The sequence below is a fragment of the Setaria italica genome, chromosome VIII (assembly GCF_000263155.2).
Source record: "Setaria italica strain Yugu1 chromosome VIII, Setaria_italica_v2.0, whole genome shotgun sequence".
NCBI lineage: Eukaryota > Viridiplantae > Streptophyta > Magnoliopsida > Poales > Poaceae > Setaria > Setaria italica.
The window spans coordinates 1,224,929-1,252,417 of record NC_028457.1 but is presented as its reverse complement, the minus strand read 5'-3'; the positions used below and the strand labels follow the sequence as shown (position 1 = coordinate 1,252,417).

The 27,489-nt window shown below is 46.1% G+C and overlaps 3 protein-coding genes across 4 annotated transcripts; all 3 read right to left on the bottom strand.

Annotated features, from left to right (window-relative positions):
• Nucleotides 1-2,615: 2,615 nt before the first annotated feature.
• LOC101768760 (calcium-dependent protein kinase 25-like) lies at nucleotides 2,616-4,994 on the bottom strand. Its single transcript, XM_004980083.2, has 6 exons — nucleotides 3,992-4,994; nucleotides 3,770-3,885; nucleotides 3,508-3,675; nucleotides 3,277-3,404; nucleotides 3,087-3,186; nucleotides 2,616-2,890 (listed from the first exon to the last, which is right to left on the bottom strand). Exons 1-6 carry the CDS (start codon nucleotides 4,992-4,994, stop codon nucleotides 2,789-2,791), a joined length of 1,617 nt encoding a protein of 538 aa, XP_004980140.1. The 3' UTR covers nucleotides 2,616-2,788.
• A 421-nt stretch (nucleotides 4,995-5,415) lies between these two features.
• LOC101785462 (L-aminoadipate-semialdehyde dehydrogenase-phosphopantetheinyl transferase) lies at nucleotides 5,416-8,471 on the bottom strand. 2 transcript variants are annotated; one of them, XM_004978542.3, is made up of 5 exons: nucleotides 8,316-8,471; nucleotides 7,414-7,546; nucleotides 7,024-7,262; nucleotides 6,310-6,481; nucleotides 5,416-6,152 (listed from the first exon to the last, which is right to left on the bottom strand). In XM_004978542.3, the coding sequence occupies exons 1-5, from the start codon at nucleotides 8,438-8,440 to the stop codon at nucleotides 5,991-5,993; spliced, it is 831 nt and encodes a 276-aa protein (XP_004978599.1). In that variant the 5' UTR covers nucleotides 8,441-8,471; the 3' UTR covers nucleotides 5,416-5,990. The 2 variants fall into 2 exon arrangements, with proteins under 2 accessions (XP_004978599.1, XP_004978600.1); XM_004978543.4 differs by having other exon boundaries at nucleotides 7,414-7,928; nucleotides 8,316-8,452.
• An 8,558-nt stretch (nucleotides 8,472-17,029) lies between these two features.
• On the bottom strand, nucleotides 17,030-20,842 carry LOC101785060. Its single transcript, XM_004978541.1, has 2 exons — nucleotides 19,635-20,842; nucleotides 17,030-17,132 (listed from the first exon to the last, which is right to left on the bottom strand). Exons 1-2 carry the CDS (start codon nucleotides 20,840-20,842, stop codon nucleotides 17,030-17,032), a joined length of 1,311 nt encoding a protein of 436 aa, XP_004978598.1.
• Between the last annotated feature and the right edge of the window lie 6,647 nt (nucleotides 20,843-27,489).

Sequence of the window (27,489 nt, the reverse complement as noted above, 5' to 3'; positions counted from 1 at the left end):
CTTAGCAAAGGCATATCGTTCACATGAATAAACCTATATGATCTACTATACTACAGTAAATGGAGGGATATATACCTTAAATGAAGTTTCTGATACATGAACATAGGAGTTGCGTAGTTTGCTTCTAACTTCTTAGCATCTGAAACTTGAAATCAATAGCTTTGCAAAGTCAAAAAAAACCTGAGAAATAGGGATAAAAACTTTGGAAGTCAAGGAATGACAACATAGTGCTAGGCAATATGTATCCCTCAAAAGATTATCCTTCTCAGTGCTCCCAACTCATCTGCTAAGACTATCCGGAATTCTGAATTCAGGTTCAGGAAGAACCCACAGTTTTCTCACTGTTTTCTTCTTCTGTGCATACAACTAAAACAGTTTAAACATGTGCATCAAGGACAAATCTGAAAGGACTTCTGGATCGTCCTAGAGACGAGGTCTGAATTCAAAAGAAGAAGAAAAAAGAGGAACCTCCCACAGATTAGGCAATGTATTATCCAATCACTCGCTATATCCAAACAATAGCAGTGAGTCTTTAGTAACTTGCTTCCCACTTTTCAGAAACCGAACATGTCACACAACAATGGCTGTGCAGTAGCATCTCCTGCCAATCAACTTCTATCCAAACTTTTGATCAAGCGCTCCACCTGACATTTCACCCAATATAAGATTTACAAATTCAAGAATAACAATAATGTATGCAGACATGTTTCGTAGATGGTATGATAATTACCTATGCACAGTTACTTCTCATCAGCTTTCTCGAATTCAATGTCTTCGACACCACTGAAAAATACTTTGAAACTTTTGGAAGAAGCTCTCTTTGCATCAGTTGTCTTAAATGTGTTTGGCACTTTTACTTGTACAAATGAACATGTAGCAGCAAACACAGATGCACTGTGGCCTTCGTAGGGTTGAATCCTGTCTGTCAGTCTCCTCCGGGTTCGGACGGGCCCATATGGGCCTATATTGTATTGGCCTATTGGGCCTTATATTTGAGCTTGTCCATCAACGACAATTTACTCCGGACCTTCACAGTTAGGCGGGGCATCTGTAGCCGTCGGATCAGAGGTGTGCGGCGTAGCTTGATCCTAACCACCGCTCTTCTCGCTTCGCCGTGCGCCGGTGCCCGGTGACAGGCCCCCCACCGCCACACCGGCCGCGCCGCCGCTCTCCTTGATCTCGCCGAACATCCGACGCAGCCGCCCTTCTCGCCTCGCTCTGGTCCTTGAGGTGTTCACCCCTCGTTGACGAGTCGTCTCTCATCTGGTCTCGGCCGAGGAAGGTGCCGGCGGGGAAGGGGCGAGGGGAGAGAGCGAGATGCCGCACCGAGCGCGGCCGATGACGGGGCTGCTTGTCTTCATGGGCGTCAACCTCGTGCTCGTCAACACCATCTCCCCCGTCTACGACTTCGTCTGCTTCCACCCCTACTGGGAACGAAGGGTACCAGCCTCAGTCCTTTTCCTCCACCTTCCTTCCGTCCTTCCCATCGCAGGGTCAGGGCTCAGGGCTGTAGCCTTTTAATCATCCTTTACTAGTACTATAGCAGAAATATTGACACTCTGGCTGAGCAATGCTGGCTGCCGCGCCTTTAATTGCAAGCACTCGCTGATCGCTGTTGTTTGGAGTGCGCGCGTCAGCTGTTTGCAGAAATGCCTTTGTGGCCAGGGACGGGGGTTACTGGTTTTTTCCTTTGATTAGGATTGCATCACCTTGCGGTTCTTATTTTCAAGCCAATAATGTGCATGTTCTTTTAAATGGATTTGTGTTTTGGGTGCCTGTTTCCTGCTGCATATTTGTGCAGAGACTGTTTGTGGGAACGCCTGGCTGGAATAAAAATGAGAGTAACTATATTTTGCATGTTGCTGTGAAATTTTAGCTCCATAGATTTAAGGATATATTTCAGGAGTTCTTGCAATATTGTATTGGAATAATGCCTTTGGGTGGAGACCTTTTGTTATCGGTGTGTTCTTTTCTTGATTTGATATGCACATGTTCTGAGACAAGTTATACAAAGTCTAACATGGTAACACTGATACACTAAATCAAGTTCCAGTTTTTTATCCGTGTATATCATGTAACTTTATGTCCAACCTGATAGAGAGAACGCCGCCAAAGGGAACGTGAAGCTCTGCAAGTGAAGGGTTCTCTAGAAACCACTAACTGATTTCTCCTTGGTAAGAACAAATTTCCCAATTCCTCTATTTCATATTTTTATTCATTCTGCCGCATGCAAGAAACACGTTCTATGAAATAATTAAACTATAATATCTTCCTTGTTAGCATATAGGCCATTCTCCCAATTCCTTGTACAGTCTGTGCAAGTGCTCATTGCAATAGCCATTTCTTTTATGTAGAGAAAGGTTCCCCGATTGGCCCATTGTATATTTTTATTATTTGAGGTCTGTTTTGGACCACGCAAATATCCTCATTTTTTAATTGATAAACTGACATCATTGTGCCTTCTGTCATATGGTTACCCTTATCAATTGTTCAGTTTGCAATTTGTGTGAAGAAAGTTGCATTGAACTACTGAAGTTTTTCTGTATCAGTAGGTCTTGTTGGATGATGTTCCCTCAAACATATCATCTGTTTTTGTGCAAGAACAAATGAGAATAATAGATGCCATGAGTAGTCTTCTGAAATATGCACATGCTGAATGGCCATCATATTGCTCAATGTACACAACCATCCATGAACTGAATCGCAAAAGTAACTCCATTGCATTTGTGTACAGCTGTGCAAATTTGGTTGTTTGAGCTGCTATACACATTACACACTTTCTGCTTCACTATAGGACTACATCTCTCCTCTTCTTGTTGGTCATTGGCTCAGCACCAGCTGTCCCTTTCCTCATCATCGCCACAAACTCTGAATAATCTATCCTTCCATCCTACATGTGCAAAAATAAATCTTAGTGTCTTAACTAAAAACATATACAATCAGTAGAGGAACAATTAATCATGACAATTTAATCCTTTGATCTACTGGATTCTATTTCTGTATAACTCCCCCATCGTAACATTGATGATGTTGTGGTTTCTGTTGTTTATTATGTCAACTAAATTTACATAATATTTGTTCCTTACATTGTCAGAGTCGGCATCTGAGATGACCTCCTTGATTTTCTCGGCATCATACAACCCCTGCTCCTTCAAGGCTTGCTCAAGCTCTTCTTTTGTAATGTACCTGCAAGATAAATGAAGTATATGTGTTCTATAATATCTGTAGTCGTGAACTCAGGTGTCTCAGCTGTGTTGGTTTCAACGTTCAACTTACCCACTGTTATCCTTGTCAAAATACTGGAATGCTGTGTAAAGGTGCTCCTCTCTATCCAGTTTGTTCATGTGTACTGTAGCCGTGACGAACTCATCATAGTCAATTAACCCGTTGCCATCAGCATCAGCCTGGAATTATATAAAAGGAATCAAAAGGGGATCTTTCCATATCACCTTCTAACTTCGAATAGAACAATATGTTTTTTTTTAGATTTGCACTCTGAAAACTCACTGCTTCCATCAGTTGCTGAATTTCACTGTCAGCCAGCTTTGTTCCATGCTTGGCCAACCCATTTTTGAGCTCATCAAGCGTAATGGTCCCACTGTTATCTTTGTCGATGTTCTTGAACATCTCCTTCAGCCCGGTGATCTCCTCTTCGGATAGGCACCCAGCTATGATCTGCATTAGGTTGAGGGCACAATCAAAATTTGCATTGTATAAGCATTGTTCTTCAGCAGTTTGATATATGGAGTTTCTATCAGATATATGGTACCCTCAGTGCCGCTTTCTTGAACTGGTTCATGGCCCTGAACTGCTTGAGCCTGTTGAGCACAACATTGTCAAGTGGCGTATCAGGTGCATCTCCATCTTCCTTGATCCATGGGTGATCTACAAGTTGAGATATTCATGTGCCAATTTGTTGTGTCAGTGTCACATTGAAATCCATATATATGTGCTGCTAATTGCTACTACGGATGAAATCCATAGTACTTACTGAGAACCTGGAACGCCGTGAGCCGGTCCTTGGGGTTGATGTTGAGCATCTTCTTGACGAGGTCCTTGGCCCCCGATGAGATATGCGGCCATGGCTCGCTGGCGAGGTCAAGCTGCCCGCGCAGGATGGCGGTGAAGATGCCATTCTCATTCTCTGCCCAGAACGGGGGCACGCCGGCGAGGAAGATGTAGAGCATGACGCCGACGCTCCAGATGTCTGCCTCCGGGCCGTACCTCCTCTTGAGCACCTCGGGCGCGATGTAGTAGGCGCTGCCGACGATGTCCCTGAGCACCTCGCCTTCCTTGTAGAAGACGGAGAGGCCGAAGTCGGTGGCCTTGAGCGGCGCGTCCTCGTCCTTGCTGAGCAGCAGGAAGTTCTCGGGCTTGATGTCCCGGTGCATCACCCCCATGGAGTGGCAGCTGTGCACGATCTCCACGATGGTGCGCAGCAGCGACGCGGCGGCGCGCTCCGTGTACTGGCCCCTGGCGATGATCCGGTCGAAGAGCTCGCCGCCGGCGCAGAGCTCCATGACGAGGTGGACGTTGTGCTTGTCCTCGTAGGCGCCGCGGAGGCCGACGACGTTGGGCTGGCCGGAGAGGTGGTGCATGATCTGGACCTCGCGCCGCACGTCGTCCACGTCCTCCTTGCTCGCCAGCTTCCGCTTCGCGATCGTCTTGCACGCCAGCTTCTCCCCCGTCGCGCGGTGCGTGCACAGGTGCGTCACCCCGAACTGCCCGCGCCCGAGCTCCTTCCCCATCGAGTACGTCGTGCGAACGTCCTCCATGGGCCGCCCCAGCACCGGGCCCACGGGCCCCGCCGGCTTGCTGCTGCTCGTACTCGCCCTGCCGGCGGCGGCCGTGGGCGAGCCCGGCTTCGCGGACGACGACGGCCGTCCGTGGTTCGCCGACGCGCCGCGGCTCGGCGCCTCCGCCGCCTTGGGTGGCGCGTCCGCGTCGGCGTCGGCGGCGGCATTCCCGGCGCTCTTGGAGCAGCATTGGCCCATGGCTGCGGGGGACGCGTGCTGCCTGCTCCGGCGGACGGCAGGCAGCCACAGACATGAACGGACCTGGACGACGAGAGATGGAGGCCGAGGTAGAGAGAGGAAATTGTTTTTGCTTACTTTGGGAAATTTTGCAGTTCGGAACAAAAATTGTTTTGTAGTTTGGAGGGTAGGGAGGGAATGCCGGGAAGGAGGAGGGCAGTTATCCTTCCACAGTTGGGTGTATCTGGTGACAGATATAGGTCCCGTTTATTTCCGCTTATAAGCGATTTATTGGTGGAAATAAGTAAGAATCCCGTCAAACGTTTTGCTTATTCCACCGATTCTCGCTTATGTGGTAAGTCGCTTCAGATTTGAACTACGAAAAGCGAGAAACGAGAAATCTTCGCTTAGATTATAATCAAGCATGGTTAGGAGAAGCGTATCCAAACAGGCTCCTGGCTCCTGTTTCTGGCAAGCACTTTCAAAGTCTAGGTGTCAGCATCACAGCTTCGAGTATTTGCATACATCAGAACTAGGAAGTCAAACAGAGGTTCCTGCTGCTATAAAAGCGCGCCTGCAATTCTACATGTGGCTCTCATAGCCTCACATACCCCTGCTCTTCATTGGCAGATTGATTTCATCCTAAAACCTCCTCTTTCACTTCATCTCTTTCAAATCTCATTTACAAGAGAAATGCCTCTTTTGTCAATGCAGAGCACGTCAATGCTTATTAGCCCCATGACACTACATGTCTGCAAGAATGCAGGATAGAACGATAAAGGTGGTGCAGCCATTGCGAAGACCTTTGCGCTCCTGATGTCATGTTCTGTTATGGTAAACAGAAGGCCAAAAGAACCCCTTTCCGTAACAGAAGCAATACAGAGGTAAAACGAAGCCTCTTCCATGTGGCTGTGTATTAGATTATCAGGAGTCTAGAATTCTGGGAACATATTCACCCATCTCTTCCTTTGGTCCTGCTGTAGTAGATTTCAAGAATGCCTGATACCTGTAAGGCTGTTACTCCAGTGATTGTGTAAGTTGTTCCACTGTCCACAAAGTGAAAGCTCCTTCTGGACTCTCTAGTGTAGAATGTAATTGTTCCTGCACAACGGTTGCATTGGACAATGTTTTCTTGTAGTTGCTTACAGCATCCTCTGGATGCCCTTTTGCTATAGATGCCTGCAATTTCCACTAGTTGATGGTTAGCATATAAGCAGCCACAAGACTAGAACTGGATGGACGGTATCTGTACTTTAAATATACTACTAGAACAGTAGGACTAGGTTCCTGTGTATGTGAAGTGGATGGTAGTAAGGAACTAAGGATCCATACATACCAAATGCACTTCATCAAGCTCGAAAAGCCAGAATCTCCATTTTCTAGACACTTGTCCATCAATATGGATAGAAATATTAGTCCAGTGTTCATGGTGGAATTCCAGTCTATGCAACCCAAATCCTACGCCAGCACCAATGGCTTTTACAAAAGCTTCTTTGAGACACCAGTACCTATTGAAGAACAGAGTGATGTCATACTGAATTTGAAGTAACACTGCACACCATCATTAACATTGGCATGATTTTTTACGATTCCACTGTTATGATTTCGACTTAATAATCTCAACGATAAACCATAACTGCTTCATGCTTAGCACTGAAAGCATAGGTTCTGAGGTACATGATTTTGTAAACAGAGACCTACTCTGTTCTAAAGAGAGAGAAAATATTCCCTTCAACTTTTCTGATGCCATTCAGCACTTCAGCTACCTGAAAGAGGAGCTGTGCGAGAGTCCCACTTTATTGGCAAAACTGCAGATTTATTATGCCAAATCTAAATTTGAAGCCACATGCAGCTCAACCGATTTCAAAGGTTATTTGCAACATCAGAAAATTTTCTGGTGATTATGAAGAAATTTAGACATAGGAGGGTACTTCATTATAGACAGTGCATTGATGGCTTGCTGCATACACCAATAGAAGTTTTAGCTCTAAAATGCTGATTGTGAATGTATATGCCATCTACCAAGAGATCCCTGAATGAAATGTTATACCTGTAGAACTCTGTTAGCACTTCACTGTGTGTGCCAGCACGAAGAATACAGTTCCACTCATGATCAGTGAGGTACGAAGAGAAGTTGATGATAAACTCGGTGGTGGTTTCTCCCTGGGGCTTGGAGATGGACACAATGTCCAGGCCAACAAGGCAAAGCGGCTCAGATGCTATGCCAACGTAGTCTCCCTGATGCGAGGTGTTGAAGTTGAAGTTTGGGAAGGTTAAGCAATTTTTATGCTGCAAGAAAAATCAATATAGGAGTGATCAGTGACAGAATGCAACCGACCAGGCACCCAGACAGAAAAGTTTTGGTGCTTATTGGATGCAGCTGACAGCGAACGATGATGATTACAGGGATGATAATTGGACAGAGTGTGTATGCAAGTACCAGGTACGGTTTCCCCTCAGGTGTGCGGCATATGTTGATCTGGTGAAACGGAATGCGGAGAACGCGGCGTACAAGCGAGTACTGCAGCAGACGACTGACGAGCGCCCGCTTCCTGTCATCTTCTTTCACAAACCTGCAGGGGCATGGAGGAGGTCGATTTGATGCCATCTGGTTCTAAGGTAACCGCAACGTGCATGCTAGCTGAATTGGCGGACACACAGAGGCGATTCTGATGTCTCAATTGCAAAGGTGAACAAAGTGCATTTAACTGAGTTACGGAGATCAACCGATGTGGAGTGCACGCTCGCGGCGAGGCTCGCTACGAACCAACCGTTGATGTCAAGCTCACGGCTGCTTGCTCGGATCACCGCGGATGTTGATGAATCCAGCGCCCATGCCACTGAATAATGGAGCGAATTGTTTGCCCTGGACTTGATTCGGGCCGGAGCTTAACGATTCTGACCGGCGGCGGATAGATCGGAGCCGGAAGCGCCGATCCAAACCAAAGCAGGGGCCTTTTCGCAAATATTAGGATCGAGATCAATAATCGCGATCCAAATTGTAAATTTAAGGGTCCTATTTGCAAATATTTGGATCGCGACTAATTATCGCGATCCAAATCAGGGGTATGTGTAAAACTCAGGGGCCAAATTGATAATAACATTCGGGGGGCGGCGGACATGGCATCCGGCGACCGGCGGCGCAGCGCTGCCGCCCGCCGGCCACCGCTGGCCTTGCCGTGTGCATCCCGCGCTCCCGTCCATCGATCTCATGCCAGCACCTCCGGTTCTGCCGCGCTTCCCTCACCCACAGGTGTGTCTCCCGCGGAGATGAAAGCGGCTCCCTCGGCAGCGCCGGCGCCGGCGCCGGCGATTCGTGCGAAGGTGGGCAGTTGAGTTTACCTGGCGATGGCGGGGCGCTCGTGCGAGGGAAGGAGGGAGGCTGCGGCATCGAACTGGGCGGGGGAGGGGCGCCAGCGGGTGATGTCGACGAGCCACCGCCGCACCCCGGCCTCCTCCTCCTCCATATCATGGCCCAGCCAAACACTGTGCCGCTGCCGGCGGCGGAGGCTTCCTACATTATTCGGCCGGCCGGCGACGTCTCGGTCTCGCTGTGAGTGGGCCTGGTGGGCCGAGCCCACATTACAGGACTGTTTGAGGGCTTTCCTGACCTCGCGCAGCGCGACTGGCGCCCTACCTGATGGGAGAAACGATGGAGTGATGCCATGGGACTTTGGGCCAGTCCACGCCGGTCGCCGGGACTTGAGTGACTCAGGCACCAGCCTATCCCCCATAAAAAAAAAAAGCACCAGCCTATCAAGTACAAGCCAGATTGCAATCTTTTTTTTTTTAAAAAAAAGCATCAGATTCCAAACCTACTAGAACTCTCCCACTCGTCTTTAGGCTTTCTTAGAGATATCCTTCCTCAAATAGACTTCCTTATCCTGCAAGGAGTCTCATGCATGATTTGTTTTCTCTATGGGGTATGCGTGAGTATTCCATCTCCTCACAGCTTTTTTTTACCCTTAAATATGAAACAGACGGCTCGATCAAATCTACCTCTCTCTCCACCTTATCTCTTCATCTTCCTCATCCATTCACCCATACACAGCCCAGACCCCGACCACGCTTGAACCGATGCCCACCAGCCTGCACGCGGCGCTCGTGCGCTCACCCTCGCGCGCCACTGGTACCTATCCGACTGGAGCTGTTGCTAATCCTCTCCCATTGTTCTCTTCCCTGGCATCTTCCTCATCAGGTCCACCGAAGCTTTCCTCGTCGCCACCAGCTCCCGCCCGGCTCTGGCAGTGTACCACCTCCACCTCCTCCATCACCTAACCGGGGTCCATCGCGCCCTCTGCCTCGCCTCGCCGCCATCTCTCCCATCACCACCGCCCGCTACCTGCCCTTGGAGCTCCTTCTAGGTTCGTTGTGCACTGGTAAGCCTCGACTCTCAAAACCCCCGACCCTAAAAGCTCGTTGGAGGCAAAGAAGAAGGGCAAAAGATGGGAACTTTGAACGGCTAGACTTTCGCACACTGCCGATATCCTCTGTATGGCAACTTTGAACGGCTAGACTTTCGTTATATTGAAAACGGACGTACTGACGCCCGGACGTCCGATAATTTTTTTTATCGGACGCTCCATAGCAACATTGAACAATAACTATCGAAACATTAAAAATCAACACTTGCAACACAGGATTGCAACACCTTTACGTGCATGAAACATCTCGAACCGCTTCGTGCAACATTCAAAACAGATACATTGCAACAACAAAAAAAGCATCTCTTACAACATTGCAACAACGAAAGAATAAGAGACCGAAAAAAAGAAAACAACTATACGCAACATCATGAACAAGTTGGTGCAACACCCGATTGCTGGCAAGTCGAACTGTTGCAAAACATATGAAACATCAAAAGCCACTATTGCAACATCCCAAAATAACTACTGCAACACCAGGAGGTACCTATTGCAACATGAAGCCGTCAGTAGGCGCGAGCTTCTACTGCTCCGGTTCGCTACGACGTCGAGCATCACGTGGAGGAGACGGAGCCCGCTCAGATCCACGACGACCAGCCTGCCCGTCGTCGACCGAAGGAGAGAAGGCGCTGCCGGATCTGGGAAGGGCGCTGCCAGTCGGGGTAGGGGAGGGTCAGGGGCTTGCTTGGATCTCGCCGGGGTCGGGGAGAAGGTCACCGGATCCGCGGGCGTTGGGCGCCCTGATGGGTGAGGACGCCGGAGTGGGGGAGGGGCGCCGCCGGGGTGGGCGAAGAGGATGTCGGGGTGGGGGATGAGGTCGCCGGGGTGGGGGAGCGCGCCGCCGCCGGGGTGGGCGAGGAGAATGCTGGAGTGGGGGAGCGGGTAGGGAACGAGGCCGCCGGGTGGGGGAGCGTGCCGCCGCCGGGGGGGGACGAGGAGGACGCCGGGTGGAAGGTTGAAGAAGAAAGGTCACAGGAGTGGGATGGGAAAGAAAAAGAATGGTGGGAATGGATAGATAGGAAGCGTAAGATATTTTTGGAGCGGAACGTCCGACGCGTCCGGACAGACTATAGATTGAAAATAATCCTTTACTTGTGTACATGCACCTAGTCTAGCCGTTTATGTATATTCCAATTTAATTGTTTACCCCGCGTAACAGATCGATGGGGATTCAGTTACCATATTCGGATGCAGATAGATCAAGTGAATCCACTAATCGGTTACTTACATTTTGTGGGTGGAGTTGGAGTCCGCACCCTACTCGATGACTTGCTTGCTTTGCCGCGCAATCTCCTTATCTCTGACGTTCCCACGCAAGCCAATTAGCCAAACCCTACTTTGTCGGTGCAATATAAGCCAGCGCACTGCTGCCGCCGCGGCTCTTCCCCACCCACAGCCTCCTCCTTCTTCTCGCCCTCCCCCACCGCACTGCACCGCAACTAAACCCTAGCTAGTCTAGTCCACCACTCCACCCTACTCCCAATCCCCCACTGCGCCGCCACCGGCATGGCCGACGAATCCTCTTCTCTCCCTCCCCACCGCCTCGGCCCTCTGGCCGATGATGATGATGACCTAGAGGAGGGCCAATTCGTCCCCGCCGCCTACCAATCCTCCTCCTCCTCCTCCGACAACGACCAGGCCCCTCATGCCCCTCCGCTAAAGCACGCCTGCCACCCCGGCCGCCTCACCCTGGAAGACGTCCTGGCTCTGGGCCGAGGCGACGCCGACGCCTTGCCGTCCCCCACGCCTTCCTCCTGCGAATCCGCTGGTCTAGTCCCCGACGATGTATAACATGTATTCGTACTTGTTCCACATGATTATTGTCCTACTGAATCCAATGTTGAAGGTTGTTCAAGTCACCGTTAGAGCTTGCTAGAAACGAATACGATGTAAAGGTGATTAACTTCCATATGTTGTTTGGGAATTGGTTTATTCTTTTGCAAGTTGAGATAAAGAGCATCCAAGCGTATTACTCATTGCAAAGTTATCTTTTGTTTCACATTGGGAGCATTTCGAAGTAAATACTTCACACGATAATATTTTATGCCAATAGACAAAATTTGTTTTGCTCATCGTACGGGCATGATCTAACCAGAAGAAAAAGAGTGGGGGAGAGATGGATGGTCGTGGCTGTGGGCCGCTGCAGGCCCAACCACCGCCCACGAGTCGTATCGGGCTGTGGAGATCCGCCGCCATCTACCTCGGGCCTCGCAGTCCTATCCTTTCCGATTTCCATCAAAATTTCGTAACCCCGACCAATCCAAGAGAAAAAAAACCCGGAAACCCTAACCACCACCACCACCTCCTCCTCCTCCGGCCTCTCAGCGGCAGCAGAGACCTTAGGGAGGGATGGGCCGCGGGAAGAGAAAGACGGGCGACCTTCATGGAAGGGTCAAGCCATCAAAGGAGCTGGAAGAAAGCGAAGATCCCGATCAGATTCAGATGGGGGTTCTGGAGGTCGTGGGCGGCGGTGATTCGGATGAGGACCGAGCGGATGGCGATCCGCTGATGCAAGAAACAGAACATCTCAACCCGACGGGGATCGTCGGCGATGAGTTGGATGAAGGCCAGGGCCGTTCTGCCTACCTTGTGGCATGCCACTGGGATTGGTCCGAGTATTCCAAGCCCTATGCCGTGTACAAGGTGGACGTCGCCACTTCCTATCCTTCGCGGGTGAAGCGGAAGCGCCTGCACCGAGTCACCCGTCTGGCCACCGTTGCTGGCGGTAAGACCTTCACGTCCGTGCGGTCAGTGCACCGCGCGAGGATCATTGGAGTCGGGGGTGATCCCGGCGACACCGTCATCTTCGACACCAAGACGAAGAAGGTCATCCACGGGCCGACTCTCAATTCTAAAAAATGGTGCCCTGTTCTGACAACCGTGGGGGACAAAGTTTATGCCCTGTCCAAGACTCCCTCCTGGCTTTCAGACCCCGATTTCCCACCCTGGTTCGAGGTACTCGATCTTTCCAAAGCCAAAGTTGTCACTGTTGATGGCTGCTCCCACCTGGAGGGGTGCGCCTGGATTGAGCTACCACATCCACCTTGCTTACTTTGGAAGCTTACCCCATTTGGTTACATGATGCTGCCAGTTGTAGTCGTCAAGTCCTATGTGTTGGTCGACACCTACATACTGGTATCATTCAATCAACTGTGGGGCACATATGCATTTGACACCAACTCAGTCGAGTGGCACAAGGTTGACAACAAGTTGCTGCCATTCTTTGGCCGCGCCACCCCACATGGCTCTTTATTCCTTGGCTTGTCAAAGCACAATGGACCCATCAATGCTTATCGCATCAATGTCACTACTCCTGACAAGGATCATGCTCCTAACTTATCCATCACTGTGCTGCCGGTGAAATACATGGATAATGAAGTTGATGCAGGGCCCTCCTTCTTTTCCTTGGAGGATGGGTGCTTTTGTTCGTTCAGTTTTTCGCTTGATAGCTGCAGCATAACTCTTCATCCCAAGAAGCGCGAATTGTTTCCAAAGGAGGCACATTTAAACCTGAGAACATATCAGACAGAGAACCCTTCATCCCTGGAGGTTCAAGAGGAAACATTGCTGGCTGTGAATCCGGAGGTTGCAGTCTGCAGCCAATGGGAGCAGGCCTTCAAGATCTGTTCATCCCATGGGTTCTGTCCATCTGCTTTCGCCCTTCTATCCGTATAAGTAAATCCCATTGACACCTTTATTTCAGAAATACGTTCCTTAAGAACCTTTTAGCTGCAAATAAAAATGCCATGTACTTTTCTGCATTCCTGTTCGTTTCTTACTGTTTCTACATTTCAGAGGATGTTTTCCTTGCACTGGAATATTACTGGCACTGCTACACTGGAATAAGTTTTTTGCTTTTGTTCTGCCCTCCCATATCCATACATGAATTGCCTTAAAAATTATGTAGAATATCTTTCATCCTTTTCATTGGAATCAGGCTTATTCTTTATGAGGCTAGAAAATTCACCATATAGGTGCCTTGGAATATATTTCTACAAGTATTGGGTGTGCTGATAATTGAGGGTAGTTGCTAAGCATGTTAAGAAGATGAAAAATAGCCTGACTTATTGACTTATTGTCCAGCTTTAGATTAGAAAGAGGAGATTGGTAGGAGGTTGGGGCTCATGCAATTTTGGAACTAGATGCAATACCGTTAACTTGTATTGACTCCATTCTCAATTGTGTGTAGTCATTTTTTTAAAACTTTGACAAACACATGTGCAAAAATACGTTAAATTTTGTAACATGGGAAAGATATTAATAACTTTGTCATGACTTGTAATTTCAATTGACTATTTTCAATAAAATTCAACAAAATTGCTTGGAAAAAGTAATGGTCAAACACAGGGTTGGACACTGTGATATCCAAAAAATTCAATAAAAGAACCATGGTTTTTAACGCGTCAACTAGGCGTCAGGGTGCTGCAAAATCCTAGGTGCCGCCATTGTCACAACATAAACACAGCAAAGGAGAGAGGTTGAGGGAGGAGGTGAAAATGGGATTAGAATCGTAGGTATCACCTCTGTTTTGCTATTCTGAGTCTCATATGGCATTGCCTCGCCTCGCCTCGCCTCTTAAGTGCCTAGGGGTCACCTAGGCAATTCGAAGGGGTTGATTTGCTAGCCTCGCCTTACCTACTGCCTTAAAAACTATGAAAAGAACACATGTAGCGGTTTGTAGAGATTAGAATAGTTTACCGCATTTCCCAGCGCCATCAGCTTGATTTCATTTATTGTGTACTCAATAGTTACTGTGTTAAGAACCTGTACTTTAGTCTGAGTGTTGTGCCCAAATTACAATGCAAGATATGCCAATTCTTTTTTTTCTAGAATACGCAGGAGAGCTACGCAACATTCCATTAAGAAGAGATAAATAGTACTTATACAACGCGGGCCTAAACCGGGCACACGCACACGGTAAATGGTTCTATGGGCCGATTACATGAGGCGGGAGCTCCTAGACATTAAACCACGAATGGCATAGCGTCACAAACTATGAAAGTGCCATCCTACACTAGATATGCCAATTCTCTATTTGGCGTCCTTCTTTGAAGGAGATGCGGATCAAATAGTCCAATCTCCCATACTCATCTATATAAATTTAAGCATGATCAAAGCATTCTACAGTAGAAGTATATATGCTCGAACCTTTTCTAAACGGTGTGTAATGAAACTGTCGTAACAAAGCCGTTCATTTTTTTTTGAAACTGTACAGCGGGGAGGCTCTTGCTGTGGTAATTTATATTAAAAAAAAAGAGAAGAAACTGTACAGGACAACAGCAAAGAGGTACACCTAAGTATCCTGAAAGGAAAAACTTCAAAAAACAGCTAAACAAGCTAGGCTAAATTAAATCGACCCAGCTGAGGAAGGATTATCTATTGCTTTCTTTAATTTTGTGTGCTTGGAGTCTGGCCTCATCCACAAAGTGTGAGACCAGGAATTTAGGGATGGACGTTTTTCTTCAAAAATCAGTGCATTCCTTTGCTTCCGAACGTGCCAAGCAGCTATAATAAAATCTCCATGAAGAAAGGGTTATGGGACATGTCTTTTCATTCTTCAACATCCTGTAGAATGGAAAGTTGAGGTGCCATTGTAGGTTAATTTTGTTCCAGCAGGCTGAATTGAAGCTGCAGGTGAAGAATAGGTGATAGGCAGTTTCCTCCACATTGTTGTTGTACATTATACAATTATAGTTGCCACCATTGATCATGAAGTTTTTCCATTTTAGAAGGCTTCTTGTATTCAGTCTATCCATCAAGAGAAGCCATGAAAAGACTTGGAGTTTGCTGCTGCACCTGGACTTCCAGATCCATAGGAATGGAGAGTTCTTGAATGGGAAATTATAGAAATGCTTGGAGAAGTAGGTGCTAGATCCCCATATAGTGCTAGAAGTCATGGGTTTCTTCCTGCACTTGAATCTCCTGGACGATACCTTGCAACTCTTGAAAAGCTGTTCATTTTGTGCTCTTGGTTCTACATTCTTCCACTGTGTATCCTGCTACCTTGGCTTGTCTTGCGCTTGGAGCAAAATAGGTTAGAGCTCATGCATTTGTAGAACTACTCAAGAGCGTTTAGGCATTTACAAAAGAATTCAAATTGAAAAAAATGGGGGAGCAAACTTATTATCTCAATAGGAAGCACGAATTCACTCTATGTTTCACAAGTAAATTGGAAAGTACATTCTACCAGGAGATAATATCACAAGGTTTTTCCTCGTCTTTCTTTGTATTGCGGTTTTGCATTCTGTAATCAGCAGTGTTTACATATGATTGTGCAATCATGCTCCCATACGACAGCAGTGTCTTTTTTGCTCATATGCAAAGTGTTTGCAGATGTGTTTTCTTCCACAAGTTTTTGGTCAAATTGTTGTAATGTAACAGGCATACTCGTTCTATATTGAGTCCTCTTAATTATAACATAACCTTGAAGGCTTTATAAGGTTGAATTATAAATTTGGAGTACGGAAATAAGAAAAGAAAGAATGATTTCTGAAACCTGGTAACGCATGGCTCCCAGCTCGTACTTATAACCTATGCGGTGGGACAAGTATATTAAAGTGACAATTGCCTGTTACTAGTTTGGAAAGAGAAGGGTAACAATGTGCTATTAATTCAGCATTTATAATTGGGATTTTGACAAGATGACTGCTGATTGTCTCCCTTTTGAGTCAGGGGTCCCGTGGAAGCCATTAAGCCTTGGCTGTGTAGGATGGAATCTGCAGATCACAATTTCTTCGTTATCTGTGACATCAAGCACTTGGAGGAAGTTTGCTGCTAGTTGCTTTCCGTGACACAAGCACATGGAGGAAGAGATCGCATTTTCTTCGTTATATGTCACATCAAGCACTTGGAGGAAGTTATTTAGTTTGCTGCTTGTTGCAACTAGTTATATAGAATGTGCTAAAACACACTCGAGTACTCTTGGATCGCTTGGTTTGGTTATTAATGTGTCATCAATGATTTTCAAACATACCACTTCGCATTTGAGTTTTGCAGTCTTACGCGCCCCGTCCAAGTTCCACTTTTCCACTTTTCCGTCCAAGTTCCACTTTTAGTTAATTAAGCATATGACAAAATGGCGCCCATCGGCAAATGAAATCAGATGTTTGTCCAAGTTGAGCTTGTTACCTATTACTACATGCTAAACCATTTTAAGTTTGACCAAGTTTGTTTAAAAACATATCAATATTAACATAGTTAGAATTATATATTTTCATAGTATACATGTTTGGTGCTATAAGCTAGAACGACTCTTTTCCATGTCTGCATTTGGGATGTCTGCACTTGGGACTAGCAGATCAGGGACTAGAATTATCCTTACGCTAAGCAAATCAGGGAAAGAAAAGCTCCCAACGCCAGGCACAGCGGAGGCTGCTGCGGATGTGAGTATGTGACATGCCACCTGTGGCTTTTCAAAAAAAGACATGCCACCTGAGGGGTTTCCTAAACAAAGTAATGCCCCTTCTCTCTAAAAAAAACAAATAGCAAACCAACAACGAGCAATACTACTATCCATTTATCATTGTAAGTGATGCTCAATAGTAACACTCACACTAGAACTGAATCAGACACGACCAAATGAGAAAGTGATAAGGGACATCTACATCTATTTAACACAAAAGTTGGTACTCATCAGCCTATGCGAATTACAGGTGCTTCGAAGACAGTGCTATCAGTGGCGCGGCTTGCTATTGTATCCATCATTTCATCCCCCAGCTCAACATTTTCAGTGTCCCTAGGTCATCATAAAAAAGAAGCCAGTAAACATTCAAATTGCAGCAGTTATTGCACTCATATTACAGCTAATGGCAGGTATTAAGCTGAGATAGCAAAACATTGCAGTTCATGCACACTAATAAATCATAATGAGTCAGGTCACGAAATTGACACAACATACAATGTTAATGGTTCTCAAATTTAGACTATACATTACAGAAGACCTAAAAGACTAACTCGACAGGGTACAGCATGAGCTGAACTTAGTGAATGGAGAACTTAGTAAATGGAGCAAATACCAGAACCATCCACAGCAGTAGACTAGTAAACAATGGTCGTCTGGTAAATCCAAAGAATTAGAAAACCCGTGCAATTGTTTGAGATTAGTCAAAGTTAGAGGGATGGGCAGCCAATTCAGCCAACATTAGCAGCCAGGCAAATCAACTGTGACGCTGATCCAAACAACCATAGGCCAGCAATTTTTATCATAAATTTCACAATTCTAGAGCAGATTCTAGTATCCAAATGGTGGTGAAATAACTATGCCAATGTTTGCCTGCAGCCAAACCAAGGCCATGGCCAAAATTTGGCTGAAGTAGAGATGTTTGGAATTTGGATTGCAGCCATACCAAAAGAACAAATGAACTTTATTTATGACATGACACATAGATCCCCTATGTCATAAAACTTTTAGCACTTAAACATAGTCAACATGGGTCAGTCATTGATTCAATTTCTGTAAATAAGCTGGTTCAATCGGATTTCAAAAATTATGATTTAGGAGACAATCAACTCAAGATATTGTACCAAACAATTAATGCATCTTGTATATCTTGCCATGCATGATTGGCATAGGCTAAGCAGTTGGAGAAGCTCGGGCCACCAAATTGGGTGCCTAGAACTTGCACTGGCTTTGTGAAGCAGAGACTTGGGCATGGCAAAAAAAAAAGGCCAATCCAAACAAAGCAGGTCAAAAGTTCATTTGGCCTTGGTTTGGCTGCAGGCAAACATTGCCATAGTTATGTTGTCCTTGGTTTGAAATCCAGTGTCAATACCAAAAGGGCATGGCACTGGATTTCAATTTTTTGCCTTCAACCAAACAACAGCCAAAATTTCTAGGCATTACTACATTTGGCCTGACCAGCTGGGGTCATGAAAACTCCGCATATGTTGTCTCAACATAGGAGGTCCCAAGACTGGTAAAGGAGAGTTGCGATAGGCTTGGCAAGCCAATGTAAAAACTAGCCACTCAAATGGAGATCAAACCAGCTGGGGTCATGAACCAAACGTACCTTATGACCTCATCATCTACCCATGACAAATAAGTAAAATTGGGTGTGATAGCAGCAGCATGGCCCCACAGTAAGCATGTTTCATTATGAATGTGTGATGCTAAGACCCTTTGATTACTTTGTCTAATAATGTTCCTTAAAAAAAACAGGCAAGCTCAGCTAATTCTTATTCAGGTTTGTCCCTTTGCTCCACGTTACTTCATTCATCACCAATGTAAAACTTAGTTTGAAAGGATGAAGTTGTCAAAAGTTGATTTTGATCTTTGGGTTCTCTGACGGAGTTACACTGTTACAGTTGATTTTGAAATATATTGTCAATTGCTACATATCAACATCACCTTAAAGCGTAATTCAAATACCAATATACTGATACAGCTTTTGTACATGCATATAGTTTGACAAATTGCTGGTAAAAATTTACAAAGTTTGACCTTTTCAAATCAAAATAGGCCTTACATTGATGGACAGAGAGAGCACAGATTATCACAATAAGGACGCTACAGAGTGATGAGAAATAAAGTTATGGTGCATTACCAATTGTTCCAGAAACTATACAGTCTGTAGAAAGTTAATTGTGACTTTTGACAATGTGAGTAAGTTTGCAAAAAAAATAAACACTGCCTTATGAAAGGTGTCGTATCATCGTGGCAGCAAATCAAACCACCCAATGTTTCTTACTTTACTTGTTCCCAGAGTAAATGGATTCAGGGCACGTTTGGATACGAGCCGCTAGCAGTGGCAGCCAAGCAAAAAATTTGGCCGCTGACCGTGGCGAGGTGCATGGTTTGGATCATGGTTTTTAAAGCGTTAAGGCGAGGCGAGGTGAGCCACCACCGCCTTGTCGCCTAGGCGGCGTCTTAAAAATACTGGTTTGGATGGCGGCCATAATTTGGCCTGCCCTGAATTTCGTGCCAAAGCTCAGTTTATTTGTGTGCCTTGTCTCGGCCAATTCCTGGGCGTAGCCAAATCGACGGCCAAAGTTTGGCCGGCCGATGCTTTGGCACGGCAAACGGGAGCAAGCATCCAAACGGACCCTCAATGCTGCTAAAAATGTTTAGAGGTGAACCAATGGGTTCTATGGAATATTTATATATGAAACCAGAACACTAATATACTTCAGTTCATTTGCTGGAACAAATATATATAAGATTTAATCCACTAGCAGCAGCAGAAATAAAATGATAGCTATTGCCTAAAGAAGTAAAAGAGAGGGCCCCTCATATGCTTATATGGAGAAGGCAGCAACCACAGACATGCCAAATAGGCCCTTGGATTTGCATTTATGACTCTGTTCCTTCACTTGAAATGCAACTAGCAGATCCTTAGCCTTGGCTCCCTGGGACTGACAGTGAGTCATGATAGCCTCAGTGTTCTCGATCCATAAGGCAGTCAAGCTAACCTTGAGCTTCTTCGAGGCTTTGCGGCTCTGCCGACGACAAGAGGACCCCAACCTGATGAAACAGAAGCTGTCCTTTCCCATGGGGCAGAAGAGTGGCCAGGGAATCTTGTCCTCTGATGCCACCAATTTGAACTCTTGGATTGATAATGAGGGATTGCTCACTGCCGCAACAAGGGTGGATGGGGGAACCTTGATGGACATATGGAACACAGAGGCAGAGGCTGAAGCAGTAATACTGTTGTTGGATATGGGGCAGGCGGCGAAGAGGCTGCCGCCGATGGGCAAAGCCTGGCCAACAAAAGGCAGGTTCTCGTCGTGGATCTTCTCCCACGTCTTGTTCACCACATGAAAAGCATAAGTTCCTACCACTAGCTCTGGTTGCGGGGAAATCAAGATGTATGAGCCCATGACAGCATAGGATGAGACTGAAATTTCGGGTGGATTGCGAAATTCATAGGGATTCAGGAAGCTAGGGAAGAAGGGTGGAGATGGCAGGTCGCTCCAGGAGACCCAAAGGCCGCAATCTTTGGAGGGCACACCCTTGTTGAAGCTGAGGCATTCGAACCATGGTTCGCAGTCGATGCGGGGCACCACCCGGGGGCGGCGTGAGATAGCGTATACCTCGCTGCCGTGCGAGATCAGGACGGGTTCGTGCTTGGGGTACCCGAGCCGCGGGCCGTGGAAAGTCTTCAATGTCCTCGGGTCGAAGATGATGGTGCCCGCTCTTAGCCCACCGCCGACGCCGACTATCCAGGAGCCGTGCTTCGAATGCGCCGCGACGAAGGACATGCCAGGCTCGGAGCTCGCCGGCAGACCGGCAACGGTGCGGATGCGCGGCGGCTCGTCGCCACCGGCAGCGGCAGCGGCGTCGATCTCCAGAACGGAGTAGGCCGCCGGGTCGTCGTCGCGCGCCGCCACGAGGTAAACCGGCTTGGCGAACTCGGCTGACGATTCCTTCGTGTCGTCCGACGGCTTTGCGAACTCGTCAGCTTGCGATCCCCCCACGCTGTCGCCATTCGCCTTCCTCTTCGGCGCCATCTTCTTCTCCCTGGAGCAAAGGGGATGCTAGGGTTTGGGTTGATTTGGTACCCTCGACGCAGCAAAGGGGCGGACGGCCCATCTTTTTTTTATTTTAGCTCTTTTCGTGAAACTTTTTCACAAATAGGTCCCTGGCGGAACCAATTCCAATGGACCTTAGCTTGTCGCCAGGATGCCTGGCGCAAGGTCCCACCATCGCCGCTGACCGGCTAGCTGACGTGGCGCCAAGGCTTGGCGCCAGGCCTTCCTACATAAGCCGCCGCCCCTTCTTCCTAGCCGAACCTTCCTCCTCATCCTTCTTCTCTCTCTGGTTTTTACTCTCCCTACTTCGCCCTATACTACGAATCGACATTTTAGCTTAGGAAACTTTTATTTGATACATGGATCTTGAAGAGCAAGGTATCCTCTCTCCCTCGTAGCTTTTTTTCACATCGATTCGCTATATATTAGTTGCATTTTTTAACTTAGGGTTTCATACAACTGTAGGATGCCGAGGCGTGGAAAAGCTAGGAAACTAAGGTAACCCCAGCGCACGTAGTTATGTTATGTGCTCATTGTTGTGGATCAAATGAAAAATCTTAATTGTAGATTTATTGTTAAGTGCGTTTGGTTCTTACAACGAAATAAACTAAATTGTAGTTATGGCGCCAAGCTGACCGGAAATGCCTTCGCCTCTGCCTAGTGGTGTTCCAATGCCTATGTGCTTTTGCGGCGATCCTTGCAAGGTAGCTAAGTCCGATGAACATGACACGTATAGGTAGAGGTATTGGATGTGTTCCAACTTTGCGTTTGAACCTACACTTCGTCAGCGCCGCATTAACAAGTTGGTAAGGAATTGTTGTTGTCTTATAATTATTGTCCATATTTTTTTATTTTCTAACAATTGCATTTGTTGTAGACCCCTCCACCGCTATGTGATTTTGAGCAGTGGATCGACACTGAGATCAATCTGAAGACAAGGAGATGATGGAGTATATGTTGTGCTGGGATGCAGAGAAGAAGGAGATGATGGAGAAGAGGCTCAGAGAGGAGGCTGCAAAAAAGGAGCACAAGGAAGAGGAGGAAAGGAGGCGTGTTGCTGTGAACAGGGAGGAAAGGGAGAAGAAGCTTGAGCATGCACGCCGAGCGAAAGCAGCGATTGAGGAGGATTCCGATACCTTGAGGAAGGGAAAGTTGCCTCGTTGCACTCAGTAGTCATAATTAGTTTCTAGTTCTATGGTTTATTTATGAACAATATTTTCTACTATGAGACTTTTATTATGTTGTCATGTAATGATGCACTTTAAGTATGGACATGCAAGTGGTAGACGACCTATGTTTATTTTGCGACGTAATGCACTTCGAAGTTGTACTCTATAGTGAAATTTCCGCAGAAAATAAAAAGGGTTCTTGTTAGTGAAATTTCGGCAGAATTTCTCCTACTTTTTGATGCAATCCATACAAAATTACGAGATGAATAGTGAACATAAATACAAACATACAAGCATATGACACATTCATAATAAAATTCACAATAGTTCAGAATGAAAGTCCATATACTCCCTCCATATAGGAAATAAAAGTCATTTAGGACATGATTGTGCTTACCAAGGAGTCATTAATTAAGTGGTATTTTTCCATGTTTGCCCTTATTAAATATGTCTGTGGGTGACTCCTAGATGAGAACGATTCATAGCTGGACTGGTCAGGTGGGTGAGACTCGAGGCTTGCGGGCAGGGTTCGACTCCCTTGGCCGGCATTTTTTTTGTTTTAACATGATTTTGCATGGGCGGCGAGCGTGTTTACTGCCTTGACGTGAGCAACGAAGCGGGCGGCAAGCGTGCTGGGCTATTAACGAAGCGAGCGGCGAGCGTGCTGGGCATCGAACGGAGAACCAGCGGGCGCGCGGAACAAAGCGTTGCTAGGGGCAAACGCGTCAAAAACCGGCCCCTCAAGCCAGAACGACTTTCTTTCGCATCGATGAAGCGTCACCCAGAATGACTTCAAATTTGTATACGGAGGGAGTACACAAATAGTCCATATAACACAAAGTCCATATACCACAAAGTTCGCAATAAGTACCCTCAGTGCCTCCTAGTCTTACCCTTACCCTTGTGACCAAGGGCGTCGGTGCCTGGAGTGTAAGGAGAATGTGGGCGACGTAGTCTAGTGCCTACAACTTGTGTAGGCTGAGTCAAGGGAGCCTCGTGGAGCTGAGACGGGCCAAGCTCCTCGGGCCTTTGGTCATCATCGTCATCGTCATCGTCGTCGTCCTCATCCTCGGACGCAATTGCTTTCGACCCTGAGGGGTCTTGCCTAGACGTACCAACGCCTCCTTCGTGTGGGGATGGAACGTACATGTCTCGAGTCGTGGCAGTCCTGCAACCACAACGAGCAGCCGCACGGCGAAGCTGACTTGACAGTCGCTGTTGTGAAAAAACTAGTTAAATGAAAGAATATAATGTATTAATAAAGTATTTGAAAGACTAATTTGAGTCTTACGTCTAGAAAACTTCTCGTCTCGGGGTTCGTAACTCTAGGATGGAAATGCTCCAATCTCGTATGGCTAACCTTAACCTGATCCCAAAGATATGCCCATGTCGGCTGCCGTCTCGGTGAGCAGGAACCACGGTCGACGATCCATAATCTCGGGATGACCAACTGGAAGACGGGCCCACATCCATAACTGCAACAAGTACATGCACCCACCAACTGACGCGGAGGTCGAAGTCCAACGGCACGTCTCGCACAGCTGCTGGTACAGGAAACACAGCACAGCTGACCCCTAACTGTACTGACCTACCTGCTGCCAGTCAGTGAGGCAGTGGATCCACATCCAAGGTGCATTGTCACCTTTAGTGTCTGGGAAAAGAACGCAGGCAAACAGGTGCAGGATCCGTGCCTTGCAGTAGTGCCCAACTGTCTCCGCATCCGCGTCCTGGGGGCAGTGTCCGAAGTGTTCCCGCAGCCAGGAGATTAGCACTCCAGATGTGCGAGGCCCTTGATCCTCAACCTCACGACCAAGGAAGGCTGCCACTCATGCTCTCCAACCCTCTGAGACGCACGGCCCAGTCACTACATTGCCGTGAATCGACAGACCCAGCATCTTCTGACAGTCTTATAGGGTCACTGTCATCTCTCCGAACAGTAGGTGAAAGCTGTGAGTCTCGGACCGCCACCTACATTTTACACAAACATTACTTGTCAAAATGTAAGGACATAAAAAATTGAACATGAACGGAGGCAATAGTAGCAAGATAATATCCCGTCAACCAACGCAGTTATAGCCGCTGAGTTGAACTTGGGCAGCCCACGACGAACCTGAAAGGAGATGACATCTAGGCCCGCCATCTGTAGGAAAGGAGTGTAGCGGTCGTCGTAGTGCAGCGCCAAAAACCTATCGTGGGCTCTAGAACGAAGGAGCGGAAGGACCTGCATGCAAACAAACAGAGTCAGACGTTCTTGAGAAACAAATTAATAAAGAGAAGAAAAATGAAGGAGGTAAAACAAAAAAGCACAATGAATCATCAAATGCAGGCTGATCATTGGAGGTGATCGATCGGGGCAATTAAGGGGCTGTTTGGATACGAGGTGCTAAACTTTAACAGTGTCACATCGGATGTTCGGATGCTAATTAGGAGGACTAAACATGAGCTAATTATAAAACTAATTGCAGAACCTTGTGCTAATTCGCGAGACGAATCTATTAAGCCTAATTAATCCATCATTAGCAAATGGTTACTGTAGCACCACATTGTCAAATCATGGACTAATTAGGCTTAATAGATTCGTCTCGCGAATTATACTCCATCTGTGCAATTAGTTTTGTAATTAGCTTATGTTTACTACTCCTAATTAGCATCCAAACATCCGATGTGACAGGTGTTAAACTTTAACAGGTGTTTCCCAAACACCCCCTAATACTTGTTTGCTTGCAATTGCAACTCTGAAAAGGACACAGGATCATCGGAAATCAGCTGAAAGGATCGGATCAGAATCAGATCGGCGAGGAGGGAGAGCAGCAGCACGCAACAAATTAAAAAATCGTCGCGGCTATGCATGGGGCAACTAATACTGTAATTAATCCTTGTTTGCTTGCAGTTGCGACTCTGAAAAGGACACATGATCATCGGAAATCATCTGAAAGGATCGGATCAAAATCAGATCGGCGAGGAGGGGGAGCAGCAGCACGCAACAAATTAAAGGATCGGCGCGGCTATGCATGACGTGCTGTGGATCATACCATACCCTGACTGACTGGTTCACTGACGCATGAGCGGTGCAATATGCAGGCATTATTGGCGATTAATGCTGACGCGGTGTCCGGGCAAGTTCCATTCTCACTCAGCAGGTATGTTTGTTTCCTCCTAGATTATATAAGTTAGATTATGATCAAGGATAGTAGGGTAAAAGATCATCATGGAACCACAAATAACCTAAAATAAGCTACCTAAGAGCAACTCTAAGAGACCACAAATAACCTGAAATAAGCTACCTAAGAGCAACTCCAAGAGACTGCTAATCTTACCTCCAATACTTTTTTTAGGAAAAAAGGAGAAAAAACGAACTCCAACAATCCACCCAAACCTTCCCCAATTTTTTAGCAACGCTAAAAAACAGCCTACCACCGCGTATATTTTAGCGTTATCATTCCTTCCCCAATCCTGATTCCCGCACGCTCGCGCGTCCTTTCCGATGGGCCCAATACGATGACGTAGCCTGTTTTAAAATATTGGGGACTATTTATTAGCGATCTGCTGTGGATTGATATGTTTTTTGGGGAAAATTTTTTTGGAAGAACCCTCAATATATAGTTTTGGGGAAGAATTTTTTGGAGTACTCTTGGAGTTGCTCTATAAGATCCCAAAGTGATGTTTTACTATAGTACCCATAACCTATAATTCAGATTATATAATCTAGGTGGATTATAATCTCGGACCTAAAGTCAACCCGATCGGCCCATTAAATGTTTGTGACAAGCAAAGATTGCATTTCCTTTTTTTTTAAGGGGCTACAGCGGGCAAGTTGCCGATCTGAATAGTATACTATTAACCACGTGAAGTTGCCCATAAATGTTTGACAAGAAAAGATTACATGATTTTGAGAATTGAGAGAATTGAAGAGATACGGTTCGCTAAGAGTGCCTGCACCGACGAGTCTATAGGGCAAAAAAAGTAGCTACAGCACGCAATCTGAGCGTTGACATATTCCATTGAATTTACAAGGATCCCGGCCGGAGTGCAAACATATAACGTAGCTTTGGTCCCCAAGCAGTGAGTTACAATTTACAAGGTGCAGTGCCGGATGCATGCATGTGTACAAAACCAATAGCTTAGGACAAGAAAAATCTCCACTCATACATCTTTAGATTCAGGTCCCTCTTCTTCCATATGTGGATCATCAACCTCGTCACCTGTACGTGCAACCATATCTCCAGTTGTGTTTATTTGCTCTATTTCTGTTCTTCTACTACTCTGCGCCATGGTATGTCTGGTCTCTGTTCCGGCTAAATCCTTCACGTCAGTCGTTATAGGAGATGCCACCTCTAGCTCTGCTAGTAGATGCTCGTTCATCAAGCTAGCCAACGCATACAACATTTAGGCAATTGATCCTTTCAGGCTTATGCTGTTGAAGTTTGCCGACCTGAGCATCACGCTATTAGCCTATCACTAGTAAAAATCATAAAATTATATCAATGTGTTTTTCTCTATTCCTAAGCATAATAGGTAGATTATGATATAATTAGGTGAACAAATCATGGGCAATAGCTCTTATTATTGGACCAGCCATAGGTGGTTATCTTGCACATGTATTTATGAAAGTTATAGTAATTAAATAATATTTATCCCCTTATTAATGTCCTGATGTTATTTCTATACTTTTCACTCCTTTGACAGCCAATAGATAAATTTCCAAACTTATTTTCTCTTGACTCATTATTTGGAAGGTATTTGTGCTAAATGTATTAAATTCTATTAGTAAAGTATTTTCTTCAATGTACTCATTCTTGTATATTTTTAATAGGTTCCCGTACTTCTTACCGTGTTTATTTATATCGATCTTCAGCTTTGTTGTTCTCATAAGCTGCATATGGCTCCTGGTATGTGCAACTGACTGGTGTTATTCTTAAGAGTACTCCCTTAGTATAGGAAAAGAAAGTCGTTTTGGACAAGATTTGGGTCAAACATTGGGAATATAAATCATGAATAACTTTTAAGTTGTTGAGTTTAGAAATATGAAAACCATATAAATAGATTTGTCTTGAAAAATACTTTCATAAAAATATACATATATCATTTTTTGATAAATATTTTTATAAAAATAAGGAGTCAAAGTAATGCTTTGGAGACCGTGTCGCTGTCCAAAACGACTTCCTTTTCCTATACGGAGGGAGTATACTCAATGGATACTTATGCTTCCATTTCGTAGACATTTGGATCCTTGAGCTAAAGTCTAGTTCACGTCACATCAAATCTTCGGAGGCTAATTAGAAGAACTAAACTGAGTTAATTATAAAACTAATTACATAGATGGAGACTAATTCGCGAGATGAATTTATTAAGCCTGATTAATTTATGATTAACACATATTTACTGTAGCATCACATTATCAAATCATGGACTAATTAGCCTTAATAGATTCGTCTCGCAAATTAGCCTTCATCTGTG

Bases quoted from the DNA above. Each gene is read 5' to 3' on its own strand.
- LOC101768760 (XM_004980083.2), bottom strand. From the start codon at position 4,994: ATGGGCCAATGCTGCTCCAAGAGCGCCGGGAATGCCGCCGCCGACGCC. The intron at 3,676-3,769 runs GTACCATATATC...AACCTAATGCAG, and splicing joins TCAAGAAAGCGGCACTGAGG to ATCATAGCTGGGTGCCTATC. The intron at 3,187-3,276 runs GTAAGTTGAACG...TTTATCTTGCAG, and splicing joins TTTGACAAGGATAACAGTGG to GTACATTACAAAAGAAGAGC.
- LOC101785462 (XM_004978542.3), bottom strand. From the start codon at position 8,440: ATGGAGGAGGAGGAGGCCGGGGTGCGGCGGTGGCTCGTCGACATCACC. The intron at 7,263-7,413 runs GTACTTGCATAC...TTTTTCTTGCAG, and splicing joins CTGAGGGGAAACCGTACCTG to CATAAAAATTGCTTAACCTT. The intron at 6,153-6,309 runs GTATGTATGGAT...TGGAAATTGCAG, and splicing joins AGCTTGATGAAGTGCATTTG to GCATCTATAGCAAAAGGGCA.
- LOC101785060 (XM_004978541.1), bottom strand. From the start codon at position 20,842: ATGGCGCCGAAGAGGAAGGCGAATGGCGACAGCGTGGGGGGATCGCAA. The intron at 17,133-19,634 runs ATAAGCATATGA...ATGATGACCTAG, and splicing joins GTGGTTGCTGCCTTCTCCAT to GGACACTGAAAATGTTGAGC.